The following is a 20,774-nucleotide window of genomic DNA, read 5'->3' as shown; positions in this document are numbered from 1 at the left end:
TGTACATTTAACCCCCGATGAATTTTATCTTTCCGCGCCTCTTGGAATAGGCAGAGTATCTACATCTGGTCGTGACGTTTTCAAGTCTCCTTTCATCGTTCTTGAATGTTCTTCAAAAATGTCTACATGTAAGATTTCACTTATTTTTTTGATATAAACACGAAGATAGTACGGTCATCAGAAATCTTCTGTCCTAATTACCACCGGTGATCTTCTCCCAAGCCTCCTTATACTTAGCAGCGGTCTCCTGAACAACCTCCTCGGTCATCCGGACACCCTCCTTACCCTTAAGACCCTCGGAAACCAACCAGTCCCGCAAGTACTGCTTGTCGAAGCTCGACTGGCCCTGCCCAATGACATACGAGTCCTTAGGCCAGAACCGGGAGGAGTCTGGTGTCAGAACCTCATCAGCTAGGACAACCTCGTTTGTCTCCTCGTCAACACCAAACTCGAACTTGGTGTCGGCGATGATCACACCGCGCTCAAGCGCATAAGCGTGAGCGGCCTTGTACAGCTGAACGGCCAAGTCGGCAACTTTCGAGGCGTATGGCTCGCCAAGGATGGCGGTAGCTAGTACTCCCAGTTAGCTCGAACATTCCCAAGATCAAAATTGATACCGTTATTGAACCAGTATCGACAGAATAACATACCCTGATCCGGATGGATGTTCTCATCATGCTCGCCCTGCTCCGCCTTGGTACTGGGAGTGTAGATCGGACCATTAGGGAATGCCTCGCTCTCCTTCAGTCCAGCAGGGACGGGGATTCCGTGCACAGTACCGGACTTCTGGTATTCCTTCCAGGCGGAGCCGGTGATGTATCCACGGACAATGGCCTCAATGGGGAGGATACGCAGTTTGCGCACTTGCATCGCCCGGTTCTGCAGCACTGGCTTGAGCGAAGCAGGAATCTGGGAAGGGAGATCGAGGGTGAGGAAGTGGGTGCGCAGTCCGGGGACGGTGTCGGAGAGGATTTTGAACCAGGTCTTCGTGCAAAGGGTGAGGAGAACGCCTTTGTTGGGGATGCCCTAGAATGAAACCTTCAGTATATATAATTTGTATTCATCCGGCTTCTCAGTGTGCAAGTCATACGTTCTCCATGATCACATCGTAGGCGGAGATACGATCAGTCGCAACGAAGAGCAGGGTCTTGTCGTCGACTTCGTAAAGGTCGCGGACCTTGCCACGAGCAACAAGAGGCAATGCGCCTTGTAAATCAGTGGTCGTCAAAGCTTCCGTCATGATGGAGAGTGTAATTGAGTTCAATGAAAGTTGGTAAGTGTAAATGCGTCACTCAAATCATTTTTTGGCGGGGCACACCGTTTATGCCTCAGGCACCTTATCGCGCCTTATCAACATTCAAACGCGCCCTTGGATCGGATTGAATCAAATCATCTCTCGAAAGTGTGACAATGATGGATCGTTCCTAATCATGACACGCTATCTGACACCGTGGAGGATCTCTCTACTGTGCCTGATAACCGTCTATACGGATGGCTTCGTCCCCAACTCATCCGCCATCCATGTGCTCTCGTTCCTGACCGCGGGTCTGTTTCCTCTAGATCCCGCCGATAAGCAATGGGAGAAACACTACCTTCCCAGCATCGCCGAGTTGGAGGAAGTGCTATCGGGCCATGAATCCTCTGTCCCGGGTCGAACAATCTGGGATCTATTTCTCAAAAAGCTCTGGTCGCTTGATTCCCTCGATGCACTCGAGTGGTTCTTTTCCAATCATCTGTCGACCCTACTTACCAAGACGCGTGAACAATTACTCCAGGATCGAGACAATGGCCTTGCTCCGGAGACTGAGGGCATGCGACTGTCTCGCAGCTCACCACTTGGTGCGTTTGTGCGCAGAGCCTACCTTGAATACACTCGGTTACAATTCCATGACTCGGTCAAGCTATGGTCTGGCTTTGTGAGGTACCGTTTGCCGACGTATCATGCCTATGCGCGGAGAAATCCGTCTGACAATCATGATCCAGTCGATGTTAATCTCTTTGATCAAGGCCTGGACTCTACCAGCTACCTTTCTCAGGTGGTTTATGGCAATATTGAAGATGAGGAAAGGGACGAAGGTGTGGTCGGTGTAAAGGATGCAGAGCGTCTGGTGGAGTTCCAGATCGGAGAACTACAAAGTATGCAAGGGCTATTCGTTCACAACGTATATTTCGGGAGTATCATATGCTGATCAGAACAGGGCTGGGAGGTAGAGTGCCAGACGAAATGCGAGCACAGCTAAAGCGCATCATGACTTCGGAGTCATCTGTCCCTGTACTGATGTACTACCTTGAGTAAGTGACCAAAGGGGTACATATTATTTCAAGGTTGCTAACATACTTAGATATCTTGATGCCTGGCGAGCTGGCGACTATACATCTGCCTTTGACAATCTGCATCGATACTTCGATTACACCATGCACAACAATCAAGACCGCAGCGCGTATCAATTTGCCCTATTAAATCTGGCTATTATTCAGGCGGACTTCGAATGCTTCAACGAAGCTATCTCCGCCGTGCAAGAAGCTGTCGCTATTGCTCGCGAGTCTCATGATATGAACTGTCTTAACTTCTGCATGAGCTGGCTTTATCATTTTGGCAAGGCGTTTCCCGAGCAAATGCGAGAGGTGCATAATAGTGGTATGCTGGGTAATGAGAAAGAGGGCCTTGCTTTCCTCAAGGCCAAATCGAAGGAGACTGACATGTGGTCACTCATGAGTACTACATTGCTGAGTGAGGCTAAGCTAGAAATGCAGCAGGTAAGCTATTGCCCACAGAATACTTTGCCAGGTCGTGTATGTTGATGCTTTTCAGGGCGAGAGTCTTGCGTCGATTGTCGAATCGTTTGTGCGAGCTTCTCATGTCAACGTGACAAAAAACTTGTCGACCCCCACAGGGGCGTACATGGCACTGCAGAGCGCTATGTATGCTCGGATAGGTATGTGATCTAGCTATGTGATCTAGCATCAATCTTCTGAGTCACGGCTAACATTCATAAACCAGGCGCTACCCACCTGGCTTGGCTGAATACCGAAATCTTCAGCGAGTGCTATACAGAAGGGCACCCATACGACGATTATGTCAAAATCACCTTCAGAAATTGCCAAATTGTATACTGTCCCCACCCTCGTCCTCCTGGCTGCATAACAAGCTAACCACATCTTGCAGCTGGCACAAAAAGGCAACTACAAAGAAGCCTTCGCGCGGATGAACAATATCGAACCCGAACGACTCCGAGCCATTAAATACAACAATGCTTGGACATACTACTCTGGTATCCTCCAGCTGAAACGGCAAATCTGCCGGTGAGTCCTACGATAAGTAACCTTGCAATACGACACAAGCTCTAATAACTCCCAGCGACGACAAAGTAGCAGTGGAACATATTTTCTCCCAACTTGAGGCCGTCCAACTACAAGACTTCGATCTCCGCCTCCTCCTCGCCTTCCACAAAATTGAATTCACAATCCGCCAGGGTGACCATGGTCGTGCGCTTCGAATGGTCGAACAAGCCGCCAACTCCATGCAACCGGAAAACTTCGATGTCCACTCCCAAATAAAAATTCTCTGCTTAAAAGCTCGCATCCTTGAGAAATCCGGCCACGCAGAGCGTGGATTCTCGCTCGCCATGCGCGCTGCAAGCATCGCCCACCGCTCAAAAGTTCTCTTCGATCTCTGGGAAGCCATTTGCACCCTCGCCGCTGTGCTTCTCAGCCTACGAGAGTTTAAGGCTACAGTTGAACTCGTGGAGAGTATCATGCCCCAAATCCTTGAGAGCGACGACTCTGCGCTGATAGCTCGCGCATACTCGCTGCTCGTTGATGCGAATATGGGTACCGCCGGTGAGCTGTGGGCCCGTCTCGGGAAGGAGAGTATACCCACCAGGAAGGAGTATGTGAACCGTGCGATTGGCTATATCGACTCTGCCTATGATTCGTATGAGGAGATCGAGGATATCCTTGGACAGACGGAGATGATGGCTAAAAAGGCGACTGTTATGCATCTCACGGGTGATCCGGTCTTGGCCAATGATTATGCTGCCAAATATCTGGACCTTAGGAGGCGGAGGGGAACTGAAAGCTGACGCTAATGCTGATTTTAATTCCGTCTATGTATTTTTAGTACGTGGCACTGTTGGAGCTGATCGAGCCATGGTTTCACTGAACCAGTGCATCTTGCGTAACAGGTATCCTGTTTTTACAATGTTGTACGTCTTTCAAGTCCAGCACCTGGACAGGCTTGGTGGAAGTAAACCTTGACCTTTGGCAGTTGCTGCAGCCAGTTGGACTATCACTTTCCGAGTCTACACATGAATAGCTTCAAATAGATATCCCAAACCAATTGTATTGGATCTAGGTATACACAGGGTTGACAAATGAAATAGCACCAATGACGGGGTACGACGAGCTTCACTTCATTCAGTCACCAGAGTCTAAGCTCCAACCTTTCGCGGGTCTAAAGTCCCGTGAAACACTACGGCAGTAGATATACATGTAAACTTGCAGCCAAACATCCTCTTTCAGGTACGCATCGACAGGCTCGGTCCTCGAGCTTCGGAGTTGTGGTCGGTGTTGAGGGGATGAGCTTAGGTAGCCTTGTCCTTGTTGTGGTAGTTGACATCCGAGTTCCAGCTGTGAATAGTTAGTTAGTTATGGTTCCAGAGTTCATACAAATCGACTGGCGGCAAGTCGAGTATGTGCTTTGCGTGTGCCAGCGATATACGGCCATCGGATCCGTAGAGATTGGAACTTACAAGATGGTCTGTGGGAAACGTTAGCAATCTACCTTTGATTTAACAACATCGCAGCCCAATAAATCCTACTTACCTTGTCACCGTCACCCCAGGGGTAGTTCTTGGTGCGGATGTTCTGGTAAGGGTACTCGGTACGCTCCTCAAGAGCGGGCATGTGGTCCCAGTGCTCCCAGTGCTCGTTCCAGAGTGTGTAGGCGTTGATGCCACCACCGATCAGGCAGGGGATGACAGCGCTGCAGATAATGATTAGCTGACCTGGCATTCAAACATGATCAATTGTATAGGTTGGGCCGCTCTTTCCGGAGAAAACGTACAAGATCGAAAGCTTGCGCCAGAGGTCTACAAAGCCATTGAGTTAGTAAAAGCCACCCAAACCATTCAGAACTGTGTGTAATTCATGTAGAGCCATGGGTAGGAGCTCAGATCGGGGTCACAAACCGCTGGTGGAAGCGGCGTGGTGCTTGACAGCAGCACGCTCACGGTTGAACTCGTTGTCGGCGATCCAAGAGGGCTTGGCCTCGGCGCTGTTGAAGCGGCGCTGGGTAGCCGAGCGGATCGGTGCGGCACGCTGGCTCAGACGAGCAATGTTGCGGGAGAACATTGTGGTGGTTGTGAGTGTGGAATTGGAGAGAGGAGAGGGGATTCGGGCGAGATGTCGTACGGTTGAAATCCAAGCCGTTTGAGTGGTTTGAGGTCCCGTGATCCCCCGGTGATTATGTAACCTGATGTCACTTGTGTGTGTGTGTGTGTCACGTGATATATAGCTGCATCTGAAGGAGAGACATTATTTGGTTGCGCTCAACCCACTCTTTCTTTGTGAAGCTGGTTACTGAGGTCAGTTTGGGTCTAAGAAGTCTGAGAGACGCGACTGAAAGTGCACTCTTTGCCCTTCTGATATCGGTTGATTATGGGGTTTCGCATCACGACATGGAATGGTAAGCTGTTTGTCTCCGCTTTATATTTTAAGCACTAATTTTGTACTACAGTTAATGGGATTCGGTAGGCATGGTTACTTTGATGGATTTATGTTGATGGTGACTGATGTGAGAAGAAATCCATTCTCCTATGAACCATGGAGAGGGACCCGCACTTTCGAAGTAAGGAGATGTTGTTGATCTCAAAAATCTAAGGTTCATTCTGACAAGAAATAGTCCATGTTTGAGATCCTCGAATCCGACATTGTTGTGTTTCAGGAGACCAAGATTCAGCGCAAGGATTTGCGAGATGACATGGTCCTGGTGCCAGGGTGGGACTGCTATTTCAGCCTCCCCAAGTTCAAGAAGGGCAAGTCACATCTCTGTATTTTTTGTGGTATAATTAACTCCTAGTAGGATATTCTGGTGTGGTGATTTATACACGCAATGCCACCTGTGCGCCAATCAGGGCCGAAGAAGGCATCACAGGGGTACTTTGTCCACCAAACTCGTCAGTGGCCTTCCGTGACATGCCAGAAGAGCAACGAATTGGCGGATATCCTACGTTAGAACAGCTTCAAGGGCCTGCTTTGGAATCCGAGCAGAGCTATTCAGAGGACAGTCAGGACACAACGTCTGAGGAACGAACCGATGCTGCAACTCTGGACTCCGAAGGACGATGCGTTGTTCTGGAGTTTCCAGCTTTTGTTCTTATCGGAACTTATTGCCCTGCATACCGGGATGAGAGCCGTGATTCTTTTCGTATCGATTTTCTCAATGCTTTAGACGCTCGGGTTCGTAATCTTGTGTCCATGGGGAAGAAGGTTTTTGTTACTGGGGATATCAACATCGCCAAGGCACCGATCGACTCTGCACATGCACTGGAGGGCATTCGCAAGGGTACCACTACTGAAGAAGAGTATATCACCAGCCCACCTCGGAGATTATTTAACGCATTACTGGCTGATGGTGTGGTGGTTGGCGATCGGGACAACTTCAAGGAGCAGCCGGTCCTACATGATATCTGCCGATCTTTTCACCCGAATCGAGCGGGGATGTACACTTGCTGGGATACCAGGCTCAATACCAGGCCTGGAAATTATGGTGCAAGAATTGATTACGTGTTGTGTAGCCTGGAGATGCGGGAATGGTTTTCAGGTTCAGATATCCAGGAAGGCCTCATGGTACGTCCTGAATGCCGGAAGCGACATGAATTGTGAGCTAACTTTTGAAATTTTTAGGGATCTGATCATTGCCCCGTCTATGCTATTTTCAAGGAACAAGTGCTGCATAATGGAAATATGGTTCCTATCCATGATATCATGAACCCGCCAGGGGTGTTCGAAGGGGGCGAGCGCCAGAAAGAATATTCGAACTGCTACCTTCTGTCCACATCAGGACGTCTGCTTCCAGAGTTCGATGTTGATAAGCGGCGCAGCATCAAGGATATGTTTGCTCGCAAACCACCTAGCATGCAGTCCCGGTCACCGTCTACGGCTAGTGTTGTCGAGAAGCCCACCGCGGCTATAGGCATCAAGCAAGCATCACTGGCACCCAGCCAAAACGAGTCAGCTAGTCGGTTTGCTGCGGCAGGTGATATCTCAGCTTCAAATTCCATGCCTCGAAAAAGACCACCACTACCATCAACTGTCCCTGCCAAACGCTCAAAATCTAACGCATCCTCATCCCCCGCCTCGACAGTCGGGCAGAAAACACTCAAGGGATTTTTCAAGCCCAAGACTGTTGAAAGCAGTGCAGTATCTCAGTCACCCACAAATTCATCTAATCCTGATACAGGGAAATCGTCACCCAGGATTAGTACCTTTCGCGATAGCAGTATGGCTGAACCTGCTCAGACTACCGAGTCTATACCTAATACTCCTGCTGCAAGCACACAGGAACCACCGATGCTGTCTTCACCCAGCAGATTGGACGATAGTACGGTGATCGATCCGATCGTCAGTAAAGAGGACTGGTCCAAGCTCTTCACCAAGAAGCCCGTTCCTCGATGCGACTCACATAAAGAGCCCTGCATCAGTCTAACTACTAAAAAGCCTGGCATGAACTGCGGTCGAGCATTCTGGATCTGTCCCCGACCCCTCGGGCCCAACGGCGAGAAGGAAAAAGGGACACAATGGCGCTGTCCAACATTTATCTGGGCCAGTGACTGGAATGGGTCCTCCCAGCTGGAATCATGATGGGCATGACACATAGAGGTCAAATTTTTCTCTACCAGTAACAAGAAGCCCATTTTCTCAATAAGATTATTTTATTTTATTCTATTTTATTCTATTCTATCCAACTCCACTTTAGTTACCTATGATTATGAATGTGTACTTCAATTCGACGTACTCGATTAATATAATTTCAATTGGGGCTGGATATCGACAGGCTATGGTTCATGACAAAACTAATTAGCTGCATAGGGAAAACCTCCTGTGACCTACTGCGAATGACACATACAACAGATGGAAAGTATGGCTAGACTTTTCACTTGCTACTGTATGTGGTATGAAGTGAATGACAAAGGAATTAGCGGGATAGTCAACACCAGATTTTTACCTAGAAGAAGTACCCCCTGGCTCAGTTGTATGTACCCGTTGGGACTCGATGCACCCAGCAGCCCTGCGCATTCCACTCCTTGGAGGTTTGTTCTATAATGTATATTTTATTTTACTTTTTAAAATTAATATTGTTAGAATAGCATACATTAAACCTTTTGTTGATGATGATTTTTCTGGTTCTCAAAATAAGCAGTGTCGAGGGTGGATCACGTAGTGGAGCATACTGCGGGCTACTAAGGAAATGACGATCACCCCCCACGTGGCATGCACGTTACACTACTTACACTACTTTAGTTAATCTTAGAAAAAATATCTTCTTAAGCTGAGTAGTCCAGTACTTGTAGATTCGGAGTTGAGAGTGATCTCTTTTTGTAGAAAGTCAAGTCTGAGACAGGGGTCGATAACTGGAACAGCACCTAAGATTCTGTGGATCGAGTCAAGCCCAAGATACATCAAATGCCGCCCACTGTGACTTCAAAACTTCATCAGTCCTAGCAGTAGATAATGCTAATGGCTTCAGACAATCAGGCACCCATCACCGTAATGGCCAAACTTTGTTGACAATTACCCATTTGGAACATGACCACTGCCTGCTGCTCACTGCCCACTGCCCACTGCCCACTGCTCAAAGCTGCCCCACTTCACTTCACTTTCCCCTTTGTTTACAAAAGCTTTGTATTGCCTCTCCTCCTTTCTTCCTTTCTCCTTCTTCCTCATCTCTCTTTTCTCTCCGCCTCTTCCCTCCCCACCTTGTCCCTCCCTCATTCTTCTGTTCCAGCCTTTCCGTTCCCTACAACTCTCTTCTTTCGGAGGCCTGTTGCCTCGCCTCTTTTTCATTTCAAGTCAAGCTTCCTGACAATTATCTATTGCCTTGTGCGGCAGTTTGCTTTCATTTCGAAAGCCGAACTGTTTGTTCTCCTCCACGCTTTCCCGCACACCATTCAACCCTCGCCGCAAAATGCCCACTGTATTTTGCGCCAAATGGCCGGCGACAGTCGTGTTGCTCTATGCCTACTTGACTACAATTCCGTTCTGGCGAGCGGTCCGAATCCTCTCGATTTGGAATGAAAGTCAGCAAACTATGGAACAATTTGCTCGCGACGTTATTGGGGGAATTCCCTTCCAATTCTTTTGTCGGCCGCTCTTTATTCCCGATGGACCACGCTTTGTTATCTTGGAGGGGCGGTTTGAAGTTGACCTCTATCCTGACAGCAACAAACAAGAGCAGATAATGCCCAATGAACTCCATCAATATGTGGAAGCATGGGGACCAGCCGGATGGCCTACCCAGCGACCTCCCAAAAGAACGAAGAATCTCAACGGTTTCATGTCCTTTCGCAGTGAGTTTCATTAAATCCTGAATATTGAGGTTTAAATTGACATTATTGAAGCGTACCTGGCACCTCTATTCCCGAAAATCCCCCAGAAGACGAAGTCTCCTCTGATCGGCTACATGTGGACTTGCGACAAATTCAAGCCGCAGTGGTCGCTCCTTTCGATGGCTTATTCTAAGCTGCGTGAGCACTTTGAGCTTAGTGACCAGAGTTTGTCCTATTTTATCAGGTTGACTAAGCAATTGTTCAACTTTCCTCGTCCCCAGGCTTACATGGATCACGTCGGTTGGACGATTAATGAGGTTGCAGGAAGTGAAACTTTTTCGCTGAGCCAAATCACGCCCAGGATTACCTTCGCTCTCCCAAATGAAGCCGTTACATTGTATCAGATCATTGATTTTTGTACCACGATCCCTGGCTACATTGGCTCTCAGAAGCGGGACTCCATGTGGCCCGTTTCTCTCAAGGATAAGACCGATCTCATGGCTATTCAGCACGGTGGTGAAAGCATCGATCCGCTTTATTGGCTTCTGTCCGACGAAGGGGCTTTGATGAATGGTCCGTATGAAGAGTTTACACTTGAAGACCTCTATGACAACCCTGATGAGGATATGGATCCCATCGAAGACTTGGTGTACACAACTGATTTCGAGCTTCGCATGGCGGAGGAGAAGAGCGAGCGGGAGAACCGTACCGTTGAGGAAATTGCGCGAGGATTTCCTTATCTCACTGCCTGGGAACCATGGACTAGCATCCCTGCCACGAGTCCTCCTCTTCTCTGAGTTCATCTCAATAACTCTCCGGCGTCAGGGACTTGCACTGTCCCCCAAAGGTTTCGCCATTTGATTGTTTTTGAGCCATTACGTTTGATTTGCCACAATCCCATATCATTATCCCCTTTCGCGTTTGATCCTGCGTTGCTCCTCGGGATATGTGGCTAGCAGTTCGCCTCCTCGGGTTTCCGTCTTTCGGTTACTCTCTTGTCTAGTTGAATGTCTCCTCTCTATCATCTGGGATGCCATCGACTATTCGTCCACTCACAGTACATCGATGGTCCACATGAATCTCAAACATCCCACGAACGAATTATTTTAGCATACCTTAGGTCTGAAATTCCATACTTTCTCTAGTGTCCTGGTGCTTAGTAACCCTCCCATGTTGTTGATACCACTCGATTTACCCTCGAACAGCATGGCATTACTTCCAAGTCCATATCTGAATCATGACATGTACACTGCAAGTCCAGACTCGAGTTTACCTACGTAGAGTCTCTTTGTTTCAACCTCCCAGATACTCGCTGCTTTGTACGGTGTGATAGCTGACGTCGAGTTTTCTTTGTGCCCCCGTGCCAAGCTGCGGGTCCGTGGGTCCGGGACCCACTGGACCTAAAATAATGTGGATCCGGGGAGTTCGATGGCTCAACCTCGACCTGCTTATTCAGCCCCGTTCGCGGTAGTTTTCTTTGTTCCGGATATTTGATTTGGGGCGCCAAGGGATTCGAGATGGCGTTCGCTTACCATAAATGAAAGAGGACTCGACTCGAGGTTTCTTTGCGGCTTGGTGATTGGTGTTCCCGTGCATATGTGAAATGATAAGGAACGGTAAACTTGGTGGCGTTGATGATGTGTTCGACTATCGACAGGGATCGGGAATCGGGCTCCATTACTTACGGGCTTTGCATGATTATCGGGATGGATAATGGATTTAAGGAAGAGGAACGGATCCGATCGGCAAACAAAGACTGCAGTTATATCCGCTAATCACTAGCTACTGGCAGAAAGGATGACACACTGTGGACTGTGGAAGGAGAGTGGTCTCCCAGATGATTTCAAAATATACACAATCGAGGTAAAAAACCAAGCCCACGGGAAAGGAAATGAAAATGTGCAGGGGGTTTATTCTTCTTGGTACGAGATCTTGCGCATCTCGCCAAGGCGGGTGCGGGCACGGGCGAGGTTGTTCTCGAGCTGAAGGATTTCGACCTTGAAGAACAAGACAAATTAGATACTGCACGTGGGGTGAAGAGAAAGGGAATCGGAAAACATACCTGTTGCTCCATCTCGCGCACCTTGAATTCGTGCGAGCTCAGCGTCGCGTAATCTTCCGCGTCGTTGTCGCCGCTGTGCTTCTCCTTGATGATGTCCTGCACCTGGCGCACCAGGGCACGGCATGCAGCACCCACAGCCTTGCTGGCTGTCTCCAATCGGTCCTGGGTCTTGCTCATGAATGTGGCCTTGACACGACTGGCAGCCACCAGCTGTGCAGTACTAGCAGCAACATCGTTGGAAGCCACGATAAGCTGCTCAGGAGAGTTGCGACCTGAGATAACTCCATCGGCGGTCTCAATCAGGGTGTTAGTAGAAGTAGCAACTGCCTTGGCAGCAGAGATGAGACCCTCGGTCCAGCGGTTGTTTTTCTTGTAGAAAGCTGTGCGGGAAGAGCTTCCACGGCCCTCACGCACAATCTCCTGCTGCGTCTCCGTGGCAGCCTTGATCAGCTCAGCGATGGCATTGGTCACGGCAATAGCAGCCGCCAAGATAGCGTCGTTGATACGTAGCTCGTAAGTCGAGTAGCCGTCACGGGGCTTGTTCTTCAGCTTGGCCAAACGCTGGGCAGCAGCCTCAATAGCATCAGCTGCCCGGTTCAGCTCTTGATCCACAAGGTCTCCCAAATCGCCGTTAGTATTGATCTTGCTGCTCTTAGGTGAGAAGGATTCAACCAGCTTGGATAGCGACTGGAGATCCCGCTGCACTTCTAAATTGTTGTTGATGACAACATCAGTCTTCTGCAGTGGCTCCATGCCCTCAAGGCGGAATGACTGCAGACCACGGAAAAAGCGCACGGTCGCCTGTGCTGATTTACGGGCAGCATTAAAGAGCTGATCGGAGCTCTTATCGTCATTGGCGAAGCGGGACAATCCCTTTGTGTTGCTCAGGGTGTCAGCTACAGATCCAGAAAAGACGGACACTGTGCGGATGATTTCCGCATGAGGGCTGTTAGGGCCGTCTGCAATGAAGTTGTTGAATGCAGTGGAGAACTCTGTGGCCGACGCAGAGGCCTTCTCAATCTGTGATAGCACGTAAGGCGGCGACGCATTCTGGTTACCGGCTTGCATAGAGGAGTCAAGCTCGTATAAAGAATCATCCACACGCTGCACACCAGCCTGTAGCACAGAATCAATGATGTCGTTGATCTTGGCCACGGTGCCGAGGAGAACCGTGTCAATCTGGCTGTCCAATGCATGGTCGGTGTCACCTTGGCTCTGTATCATAAGGCTGGTTAGCGTAAAGGTACCAATACGATTAAGAGACTGTTCTTACCAGCCGAAGCTCCTCCAACTCCATCAGAGCCTGCTCCATGCCGGACTTGTAAACTTCGATCTCTTCATCCTTCTCACGAAGAGATAGCTCGTGATCTCCATCCCACTCCGACTTGCGGTTGGAGACTTCATCAAGGGCTCGGGTTTTGTGCTATACCAGTTAGTTCTAGGATCAAATCCTGCCCATGGCAGAAAACTCACTCTGAGAGCCTCTTCCAAATCAGCCATCTCACGGTTATACTTGGACAACAAAGTGGAAATCTCCGTGCCCTTGGATCGCTCGGCATTCTCAGCTCGCTCAAGCGCCATACGAAGCTCGCGCTTAATCTTCTCCAACTCATCCTTGTTCGTACCAGTCAGGCGGTCCCGGTCGTGCAGGGCACGATCACGCTCACGGATCATATCCGCCAGCTCCAGGTTCTTGGTCTTCAGTTCGCGCTCCAACTTCTCGCGGCGGTCAATAGCTTCCTGCGCTGAGGCTGCCTTGAGTTTAAGGCTCTTAGTAGTCTGCAAGAGATCCAGATGCTCCTGTCGCAACTGCGAGTAGAGCTTGGCCAAGGCTTCATACTTCGACCGCCAAGTGTTCACCTGCTCTTGTAGAGCGCGAATCTGCTCATCCTTGGAGGCGCTCTGCAAGTTGAGATTCGAATTCAATTGATTCATCTGTCCCTCCAAATCTTTCACACGTCGGTCGTACTGCTGGAGCATCAGCTGGTCCCGTTCGTACTGAGCACGGGCATTCAGGTTCTCTTGCTCCAGCTCTGCCAAGCGGCCCTGGGTTTGTGTTGAATATTGGTCCCGGAGAAGCTGCTCTTGTGCCTCTTGTTGTGCTCGAAGTTGCCGCGCCTGTTCCGCCTCAAAGTTCGCCTGGGCCTCCTGCTGGGCACGCATCTGCTCCCGCTGCTGCTGCTCCCATTGTTGCTGGAGACGAGCTTGTTCTGCCTCATATTCTTCTTGTTGGCGCTTAGCCTCGTTTGTCCAGAAATCATTTATGGGCTCTGGCTCAGCAGCCGTCTTGGGGGGTGGCGACGGTTGCGCTTCGATCTCTTTCGCCGGGCGTCGGGGTAGGGCAGGACGTTCATCGTCCTCTCCGAGAAGGCCCGGGGGGTCCTGAGGCAGCTTGGGGATGGTGATCAAGCTGGTGAGGTAGCGCAAGTTGGAACATTCGTAGTAGAAGCGAACGAGACGGTGGTGCTGGGCATCATAACGACCACGGAGTGGCTCAAGCGCCTCGTCATCTCCAGTTGCTGTAGGAAGAAAAACAGTCAACACATGAAGTTGCGGGATAGCAATGAAAACGAAACATACTTGTGTGCATGGCTCTCAACATGCTGGTAATGAACTTGTAAATACCATAGCTCTCCTGCACGAGAGGCACCAGCGCAGAAATACGGCACTCATTATTCGTGCCCGACTGAAAGTTGGAGAATATCAGCTTCTGGAAAGAATCGATCTGGTCCTGTAAGGTCATGAGATCGGTAATGGTCTCGTAGCTGCAGATGGATCAGCATTGATTTCCAGATCCAGAACAGGGTTCATGCGCACCCTTCATTTGGATCATTGATCGTTTTCAAACTGATATACTCCTCGTACTCAAACAAGCCTGTGTCCGTCAGCCGATCGTCCGTGATCAATTCGATCCATGCGAAACGACATACCGTTGAATTCGGGGTGGTTGCGGTGGAAATTCAACTTCGACTCGAGGAAGAAGACGTATTCGCGAATCAATGGAGCATATCCTATCCAATATCGTCAATACCGTCACACCACAAAATTGCTCCGTCTTATGTGCAATGCCATACCTCGGACACCATCGCCTCCGACTCCTCGCATCAGACTATCAATCCAATTGGCATGTTGTTGAGCTTCCCGAACAACAATCGGATGGCCTTCTTGGAGGACCTTGTGGATGGTAATGAGGGCCTTGAACGTCTGGACCTCGTCGGCGAGAACAGGCTGACTGCAGCGCCAAAAGAATAGAATTAGCCAAGGGCTCTAAGAAACTCCATAGCACTTGTCTCTTGAGCTCCAACGATCCCACATACACTTTCATGCCAGCCCAAAAGGCCGCTGACGACTTGTGGTCCCACGTGTACACAATACAACTCCGCACATGTTTTCCTATGCAGCGAAAAGGGAAAGTCAGTCAAGTCGAACAGGGCGATTGATCGAGCGTGATCTGTTTCTTCGTGTGGAACAAGACATACGTTTCGGCGCGGTTTCCTCTATCGCAGCAATCAATAGTTAGCCTTCTGGTCACCTTCTCCTTTCCGGCGGTAGCCGCCAACTTTCTACCTAATACCCACGGAGATCGAGTACATACCAATGCTAGTGGCCTTTCGGATGTTGATGGCCAAATCGGCCTCCGTCCTATGCGATTGGGGTTATTGTAAGTTCTTGGAGGGACAGGGGGAGGGGGGTGTCGCGAGGACACCGCACCGAGTCCCGCTTACCGACTCATTTTGGGTTGAGGTGCAATGCGGGTTCAGGGGGTATCAGAGAAGAGAACAGCTGAATAGCAGATCCTGAGTCCGGGCAGCACCTATTAGATATTATGCGCCGGGGGAAGTCAGATAGAGAGAAGAAGTTCGGGGTTCCGCACGTGGAGCGCAATGACGTTGGGGAAAGCTGGCGCCTGTCAGTCTTGGCGACGCCTAAGCCCCCCTTGCCATAGAACCATATTACTAGAAGTATACCCACGTACGTAGTTCAACATCAGGCAGCAGATTTAGGTGTCACCAGTCCAACAGTACTAGTAGTTGGACAATAATATTGGAAACTACATATCCCGTTAACAATTATAAGATAGCAGTAATTTTATTGCTTATGAAGATTTCCACTACAAGCGCCAATCCCTCCAAGAAACATACCGGTGGTTTCTATATACATTGACCCCAAGGATCAGCGGAAGCATCTGTCCTGCAGATTTCCCGCAACCCAAAGCAAAACCATGACGCCAAATTACGAAGTAAAAAAGCGAAACCACTTGTTTAATCGAGACCTGGACCGGGTGGGCCTGCTACCATATACACCAGCCAATATAAAGGATAACAGTCGCTCATGTCGTTGGAACTTCCACTGGTCCTGAGTATGATGCAACGTCTTGGTTTTGAGACGGGGAAGACTCGTTCGGGTCAACAGATTGGACAGACCGAGCATCTTGTTTATCCTCATCTTCCCAGTGTGACTCCGTCTCAGCTAGGCCTGATATAGATGACTTCTCGCTCGAGGGAAAGAATGGCACAGTTGAGCCCTCATCCGTGTCCAGTTCGCCCCCAACTGGACTATTTGGTGCAGAATCTTGAGGTGCTTGCACCACGAGCAACTCATCTACTCCTTCAGAGCGCATGCCAAGGGGAATCGGTTTTCTGCGAGGCAAGGGTGGTGGCGGTACAGGTCGAAAACTTCCTGCGCCTGGCTGCCTAGGCGGTAGGACTGGTGCTACAGGCTTCCGCTTGGGGAGAGTACTTGAAGTGGAGTTTCTCTTCAGGGCAAATTTGTCCGGACGAGGTAAGGGGGCGCCAGGTGGGGGATGGGGATGCCCTCGTCCAATAGGCTGTTCAGGGGTACCTACGGAAGACTTGGTTGTTTCCTGGTGCATATTCGATTCGCCTTTGCCAAAGACACCCCAGCTCCATTTTTTCGCCGCAGCTGCAGTCGTTCCGATATTGATGGTCCCGGCCTTGTCCTCGAAGGTATTTGTAATTGACTTGGTTAAAGTCTCCATCGTGCTGCGACGTGGTTTCTCACTGACAAGAGAGGTGGTAGAACTGCCTTGAGAGCTGCGTTTTCGAGCAATAGGCCTACTCTCGAAGCGAGCAAAGTTATTAACATGGTCATTGGAGAAGTTCAAGCCATCCAGAGACTCTGCGATTGAGGATCCGCGACTGTGAACGACACTCTCAGGAATCAAGAGACCGTCAGTAGGCGGGGAACCGTTCGGGGTTTTCTGCGGAGACACAGGCGGGGAGCGATTTGAGATTTCAATCATAGCGCTAGTTGCGCTGCTCTTCTCGTCACCCTTGGTGTCGGATGCGGCTTTGTTGAAATTGGCATTGTCCGCTGTCACCACAGGATCTGCTGCGTGAGAGAAGGTCTGAGACCGAATGGCACGAGGCAAAGGGGTATTATCAGATCTTTCGATGCCTGTTGATGTTGCTGTCGAATTTTTGATGCTTGATTCTGAAGATACCGACTTCGGCCCTCTGCGTGATTTTACCTTAGGGGAGCCAGAATCAGGAAGAGCAGACGTGCTCATCGTCCGATCATCCTTGACTTTCAGGACCTCGATCGCATCAGCGTGGGCATTCTTTGGCGTCGCTAGAGGATCACCAGATTCATCAGGAATCTCTGTCTCATCACTGTGGTCAGGCACTTCTCGTTCCCAGATACCCCCGCGGAATGTCTGTCCCACCGTGTTCAAGAAAGGGACATCATCCCAGAATGGTAGAACAATGCTCTCTGCCATCACTTCACGGATCTTGCTCTCGATGGTGCGCAATATGGGGCTGAAGGTAATTTGCTTTGAGCTGACGATGGGCTGGATGTCCATCGACATCTGCGGCATTGTTTCAAAGGACATCCAGAAGCGATTGCTTGGTGGAGGTTTGAAGCGGACCAGAAGATGACCCTCCAATTTCTTGAGCACGACTGCCAGCACGATATCAACTTCTCTAGCCTTGAATCGAGGACCTAGATCAATGCGAACTGTGGCTGAGATTTCGACACGAAAATTTCCTGTGTATTGGACATCTGCTTCGATGCAGCAGTTGCCATCGGCTGTTAAATCCTTTAGTCGGGGATTGGTGATGAACGGGGCCCCTTCACCCATGTCGATCCTCTGCAAGGCGATCTTGCTGATAAAGTTCGGCTTATTCACACGAGAGATTTTCTTCGTAATTTTACTTCGTAGGAATTCCTCCATCTCGGGTGTACGATAAAGAGCCAGAAACATTCGACCGAGGAAGGCATTGATCCATCGGGTCTGTAACTGTTCTTCAGATGAGTGAAGGCGTTGAACCAAGGTGACAATGTGCTTCACATCAAACTCCTGATGTTTGGGTGGACGATCCGCAGAATTCCCTATCTTGGTCTGATTCTGAAGCATGGCGAAATAAAAATCCTCTTTTTCAGACAGGTTTTCCGAGAAGAGGTAAAATGGTGGTGTCGGTCCACCAAGGTCTCCAAGCGACTCCAGTCGCCGCGACAGACAGATAGCGTTCCTCTTGATCCACAGCTCACCCTCGGGAATCTCCCCTTCGCCGCCAAAAATAGACACAGCATGATGCGCAAGGGAGATCACATATCGAACCTCAACCTGATTTGCATCATCGTAAAGCATCAAATGGCCATGCCTAGTGGCCAAACCCCGGTTGTCAGCATATCCCTAAGTAACTCATCTTTGATAGGGTGGATCGCATACCGAAGAACGATGTAAAAGACATTCCGTGCCCGCTTGGTATTCTTCCCATTCGACTTAGCGGGTTCAATACTAGGCGCCTGCTTCCGATCAAACAAACTGCGATACATGGCCTGATAAACGCTAGGGCTTTCAGCAGCAACGACCTCTCCGGCCGGAGTCGTTCTCTCTGGCGGTTTCCCATTGACACCTCCAGGTACATATTCGCGACAAACAGCAAAGTAACCAGCGGCAACATCTGAGTCATGCGTTCGGTGGAACTCTTCCGCCAGCTGATCTGTTCCGGACTTCAAGCTATAGTCGTCATCGGCGGACTGACGGATCGCATCGGAAGCTTGGGTGCTGATCTGCTGCGACGACGGAGCATCCGGAAAGGCCAAGTAGGCGAAAAGTAGCACCAGTGACAGGACTAGCGGGACGAAGGTGAGTCCCCCAAGCACGTAAACAATGAGGAAGCTGCCGAGCGAACCCATCGGGAAACAGGTCGATCAATACAGACAGGCCGAGATCTCCATAATTTGAGGGGAAAAGACAAGGAACTGCGAAGAAGTTGACTTTGATAGAAACAATGAGAGACCGGCTCCAGAGTGATAAAACAAAATAAAAAGAGTGCGATGGGGGAGGAAGAATTTGAATGAACAGCAGAATAGAAGAGGAGTGGAGTTGTAGCTTCCACATATGACGGAGGTTACCAAGTTCCAGTGCCCCGCAGGATCCGACCAGCTGTCAGGAACGGCCCTACATAGAATAGCAACGATCCAACCTTGTAAAAGTATTAATATATTTGATACCATTAAAATTTCATTGAAATAGAAATTTCCATCTATTATTTCCGTTATCCAAGAGATCAACTCCCTATATCCTGCATATCCAACCAAACAGTCCCAAGTTGTCTGGAACCCGCGCATCTAAGATATCTAGGTATACATGTACTCTCGAAGCACTTGAGTGAAAGTCCGAACAAAGAAAAGAGGGAAACCAGTCAAAGAAATATATATATATGTTTACAAAAAGGGTACAGTCCTTCCAAGGTGCATCACCTCCATTTACTTTCGCCGCCGCATGGTCTTGTCGCACATGTCGATCAGCCCTGTCTTGGCCTCGCAATCAGGGAAGTCGCTGATAGCCTCGACCGCCTTGTCGGCGTATTCCTGGGCCAAGCGTCGCGTTTGCTCCACACCATCGCTGCGGTAGACGATCTCACGGGCCTGATTACTCATAATTAGCATCAAAGCCAGCAAATCATGGTTAAAAAAAAAGAGAGAAAAGAACCAGAACTTACCCTCTGCACATCACCTTCCTCACGGAACTTGCGGCCAACCAAAGGTCCTAGTTCAGGGTTGCTTTTCCAAGCAAACAGCAATGGGGCAGTAGCCAAACCCAGCTCCAAATCAGCTCCGGAAGCTTTGCCTAGCTCGGCCTCGGTAACGGTGTAGTCCAGCAAATCATCAACCAGCTGGAAAGCCAGGCCCAGGTTACGACCATACGCGTAGGAGGCCTCAATAACCTCAGGGGCACTGCGACCAAGGACAGCGGCAGAACGGCACGACTTGCTGATCAGACTGGCAGTCTTCAGATAGGTCTTCTGCAGGTAGTAGGCCAAAGTCTCATCGGTGTATTGCGGATTGGCCTCGTCCTGGGCCGTATTTTTCAACTGCATGAACTCGCCCTCCACTAGGTTGGCGATCACAGTAGCCATGAGCTCGGTGACTTCGGGGTCGCGCAGCCGAGCCAAAGCCACAGAAGCACGGCCGAGCAAGAAATCACCTGCCAGCACCGCCATCTTGTTTCCGAAGGCTAAGTTGGCCGAGCTGTTAGCGCGACGGGTTACGGCGTTATCGATAACATCGTCGTGAAGGAGGGAGGCAGTATGAATAAGTTCGGTGATCTCAGCTAGACGGCGCTGTGAAGGGAGGATATTGTCGTCACCAGCAAAGTTGTAGTTGCCCTCGGAACTCTGCGACACGAGGGGATTAATGCTTGGATTGGAGTCGTCAAGAATTGATGGTGAGCTGAGCGGGTTATCGACAGGGCTCGGGCTGGCGGGATTGGTTTGCTTGCGAGGGTCCAATGCTGTCGCCTGGGACATGAGCAGGACGAGCATCGGCCGCATGTGCTTGCCCTCGCTGTGTGTATAGTATTTAGCCACCTTATCCAAGGCCGGATGACCTGATCCTAGCAATTGGCGGATGTTCTTGCTGAGAAACTTCAATTCCTTGCCAACCATGCGTAATGGGTCGACTGAGATGCCCGGGGGTGCCTTTGGCATTCCCTTGAAGATGGCCTGCGCAGCTGACACGGCAGCACCAAATGGTGAAGCATCCTTCCGACGGGTTGGGTGGTATTTTCGGGATTGAATGAGGGTATAGGACGAGAGGAGGTCTTCATGGAGGCATTGAGAGCACACGGAGGTTGAGGACGGTCGCGTGAGTGTCAGCCCGGTGGCCGAAACAGTACGAGCTCGCATGCTCAA

At 49.9% G+C, this 20,774-nt stretch overlaps 8 protein-coding genes across 8 annotated transcripts; 3 read left to right on the top strand and 5 right to left on the bottom strand.

Annotated features, from left to right (window-relative positions):
• Positions 1 to 193: 193 nt before the first annotated feature.
• On the bottom strand, positions 194 to 1,240 carry N7520_002666 (phosphoribosylaminoimidazolesuccinocarboxamide synthase; the record flags this gene model as incomplete). Its single annotated transcript, XM_057136601.1, has 3 exons — positions 194 to 570; positions 651 to 1,026; positions 1,091 to 1,240. The coding sequence occupies 3 exons, from the start codon at positions 1,238 to 1,240 to the stop codon at positions 194 to 196; spliced, it is 903 nt and encodes a 300-aa protein (XP_056999287.1).
• Positions 1,241 to 1,430: 190 nt separating this feature from the next.
• N7520_002665 (putative anaphase-promoting complex subunit Apc5) lies at positions 1,431 to 4,082 on the top strand (the record flags this gene model as incomplete). The annotated part of the gene is made up of 7 exons (XM_057136600.1): positions 1,431 to 2,136; positions 2,199 to 2,292; positions 2,343 to 2,757; positions 2,813 to 2,936; positions 3,002 to 3,108; positions 3,167 to 3,303; positions 3,359 to 4,082. The coding sequence occupies 7 exons, from the start codon at positions 1,431 to 1,433 to the stop codon at positions 4,080 to 4,082; spliced, it is 2,307 nt and encodes a 768-aa protein (XP_056999286.1).
• Positions 4,083 to 4,583: 501 nt separating this feature from the next.
• On the bottom strand, positions 4,584 to 5,352 carry N7520_002664 (cytochrome c oxidase subunit VIa; the record flags this gene model as incomplete). Its single annotated transcript, XM_057136599.1, has 5 exons — positions 4,584 to 4,629; positions 4,752 to 4,759; positions 4,825 to 4,984; positions 5,066 to 5,090; positions 5,190 to 5,352. 5 exons carry the CDS (start codon positions 5,350 to 5,352, stop codon positions 4,584 to 4,586), a joined length of 402 nt encoding a protein of 133 aa, XP_056999285.1.
• A 331-nt stretch (positions 5,353 to 5,683) lies between these two features.
• N7520_002663 (DNA-(apurinic or apyrimidinic site) lyase APN2) lies at positions 5,684 to 7,863 on the top strand (the record flags this gene model as incomplete). Its single annotated transcript, XM_057136598.1, has 5 exons — positions 5,684 to 5,686; positions 5,738 to 5,848; positions 5,903 to 6,035; positions 6,083 to 6,849; positions 6,907 to 7,863. 5 exons carry the CDS (start codon positions 5,684 to 5,686, stop codon positions 7,861 to 7,863), a joined length of 1,971 nt encoding a protein of 656 aa, XP_056999284.1.
• Positions 7,864 to 9,187: 1,324 nt separating this feature from the next.
• On the top strand, positions 9,188 to 10,345 carry N7520_002662 (Mating type protein; the record flags this gene model as incomplete). The annotated part of the gene is made up of 2 exons (XM_057136597.1): positions 9,188 to 9,569; positions 9,621 to 10,345. 2 exons carry the CDS (start codon positions 9,188 to 9,190, stop codon positions 10,343 to 10,345), a joined length of 1,107 nt encoding a protein of 368 aa, XP_056999283.1.
• Positions 10,346 to 11,458: 1,113 nt separating this feature from the next.
• On the bottom strand, positions 11,459 to 15,343 carry N7520_002661 (putative cytoskeleton assembly control protein Sla2; the record flags this gene model as incomplete). Its single annotated transcript, XM_057136596.1, has 12 exons — positions 11,459 to 11,545; positions 11,611 to 12,825; positions 12,884 to 13,033; positions 13,084 to 14,129; positions 14,191 to 14,375; positions 14,428 to 14,485; positions 14,541 to 14,621; positions 14,685 to 14,842; positions 14,928 to 15,003; positions 15,090 to 15,107; positions 15,206 to 15,252; positions 15,336 to 15,343. The coding sequence occupies 12 exons, from the start codon at positions 15,341 to 15,343 to the stop codon at positions 11,459 to 11,461; spliced, it is 3,129 nt and encodes a 1,042-aa protein (XP_056999282.1).
• Positions 15,344 to 15,940: 597 nt separating this feature from the next.
• Positions 15,941 to 18,774, bottom strand: N7520_002660 (SMP domain-containing protein; the record flags this gene model as incomplete). The annotated part of the gene is made up of 2 exons (XM_057136595.1): positions 15,941 to 18,236; positions 18,305 to 18,774. 2 exons carry the CDS (start codon positions 18,772 to 18,774, stop codon positions 15,941 to 15,943), a joined length of 2,766 nt encoding a protein of 921 aa, XP_056999281.1.
• Positions 18,775 to 19,347: 573 nt separating this feature from the next.
• N7520_002659 (trans-hexaprenyltranstransferase) lies at positions 19,348 to 20,768 on the bottom strand (the record flags this gene model as incomplete). The annotated part of the gene is made up of 2 exons (XM_057136594.1): positions 19,348 to 19,509; positions 19,584 to 20,768. The coding sequence occupies 2 exons, from the start codon at positions 20,766 to 20,768 to the stop codon at positions 19,348 to 19,350; spliced, it is 1,347 nt and encodes a 448-aa protein (XP_056999280.1).
• Between the last annotated feature and the right edge of the window lie 6 nt (positions 20,769 to 20,774).

This window comes from Penicillium odoratum (assembly GCF_028828045.1).
Source record: "Penicillium odoratum strain IBT 22623 chromosome Unknown utg000002l_segment0_segment0, whole genome shotgun sequence".
NCBI lineage: Eukaryota > Fungi > Ascomycota > Eurotiomycetes > Eurotiales > Aspergillaceae > Penicillium > Penicillium odoratum.
This window is presented reverse-complemented; position numbering and strand designations above follow the sequence as displayed.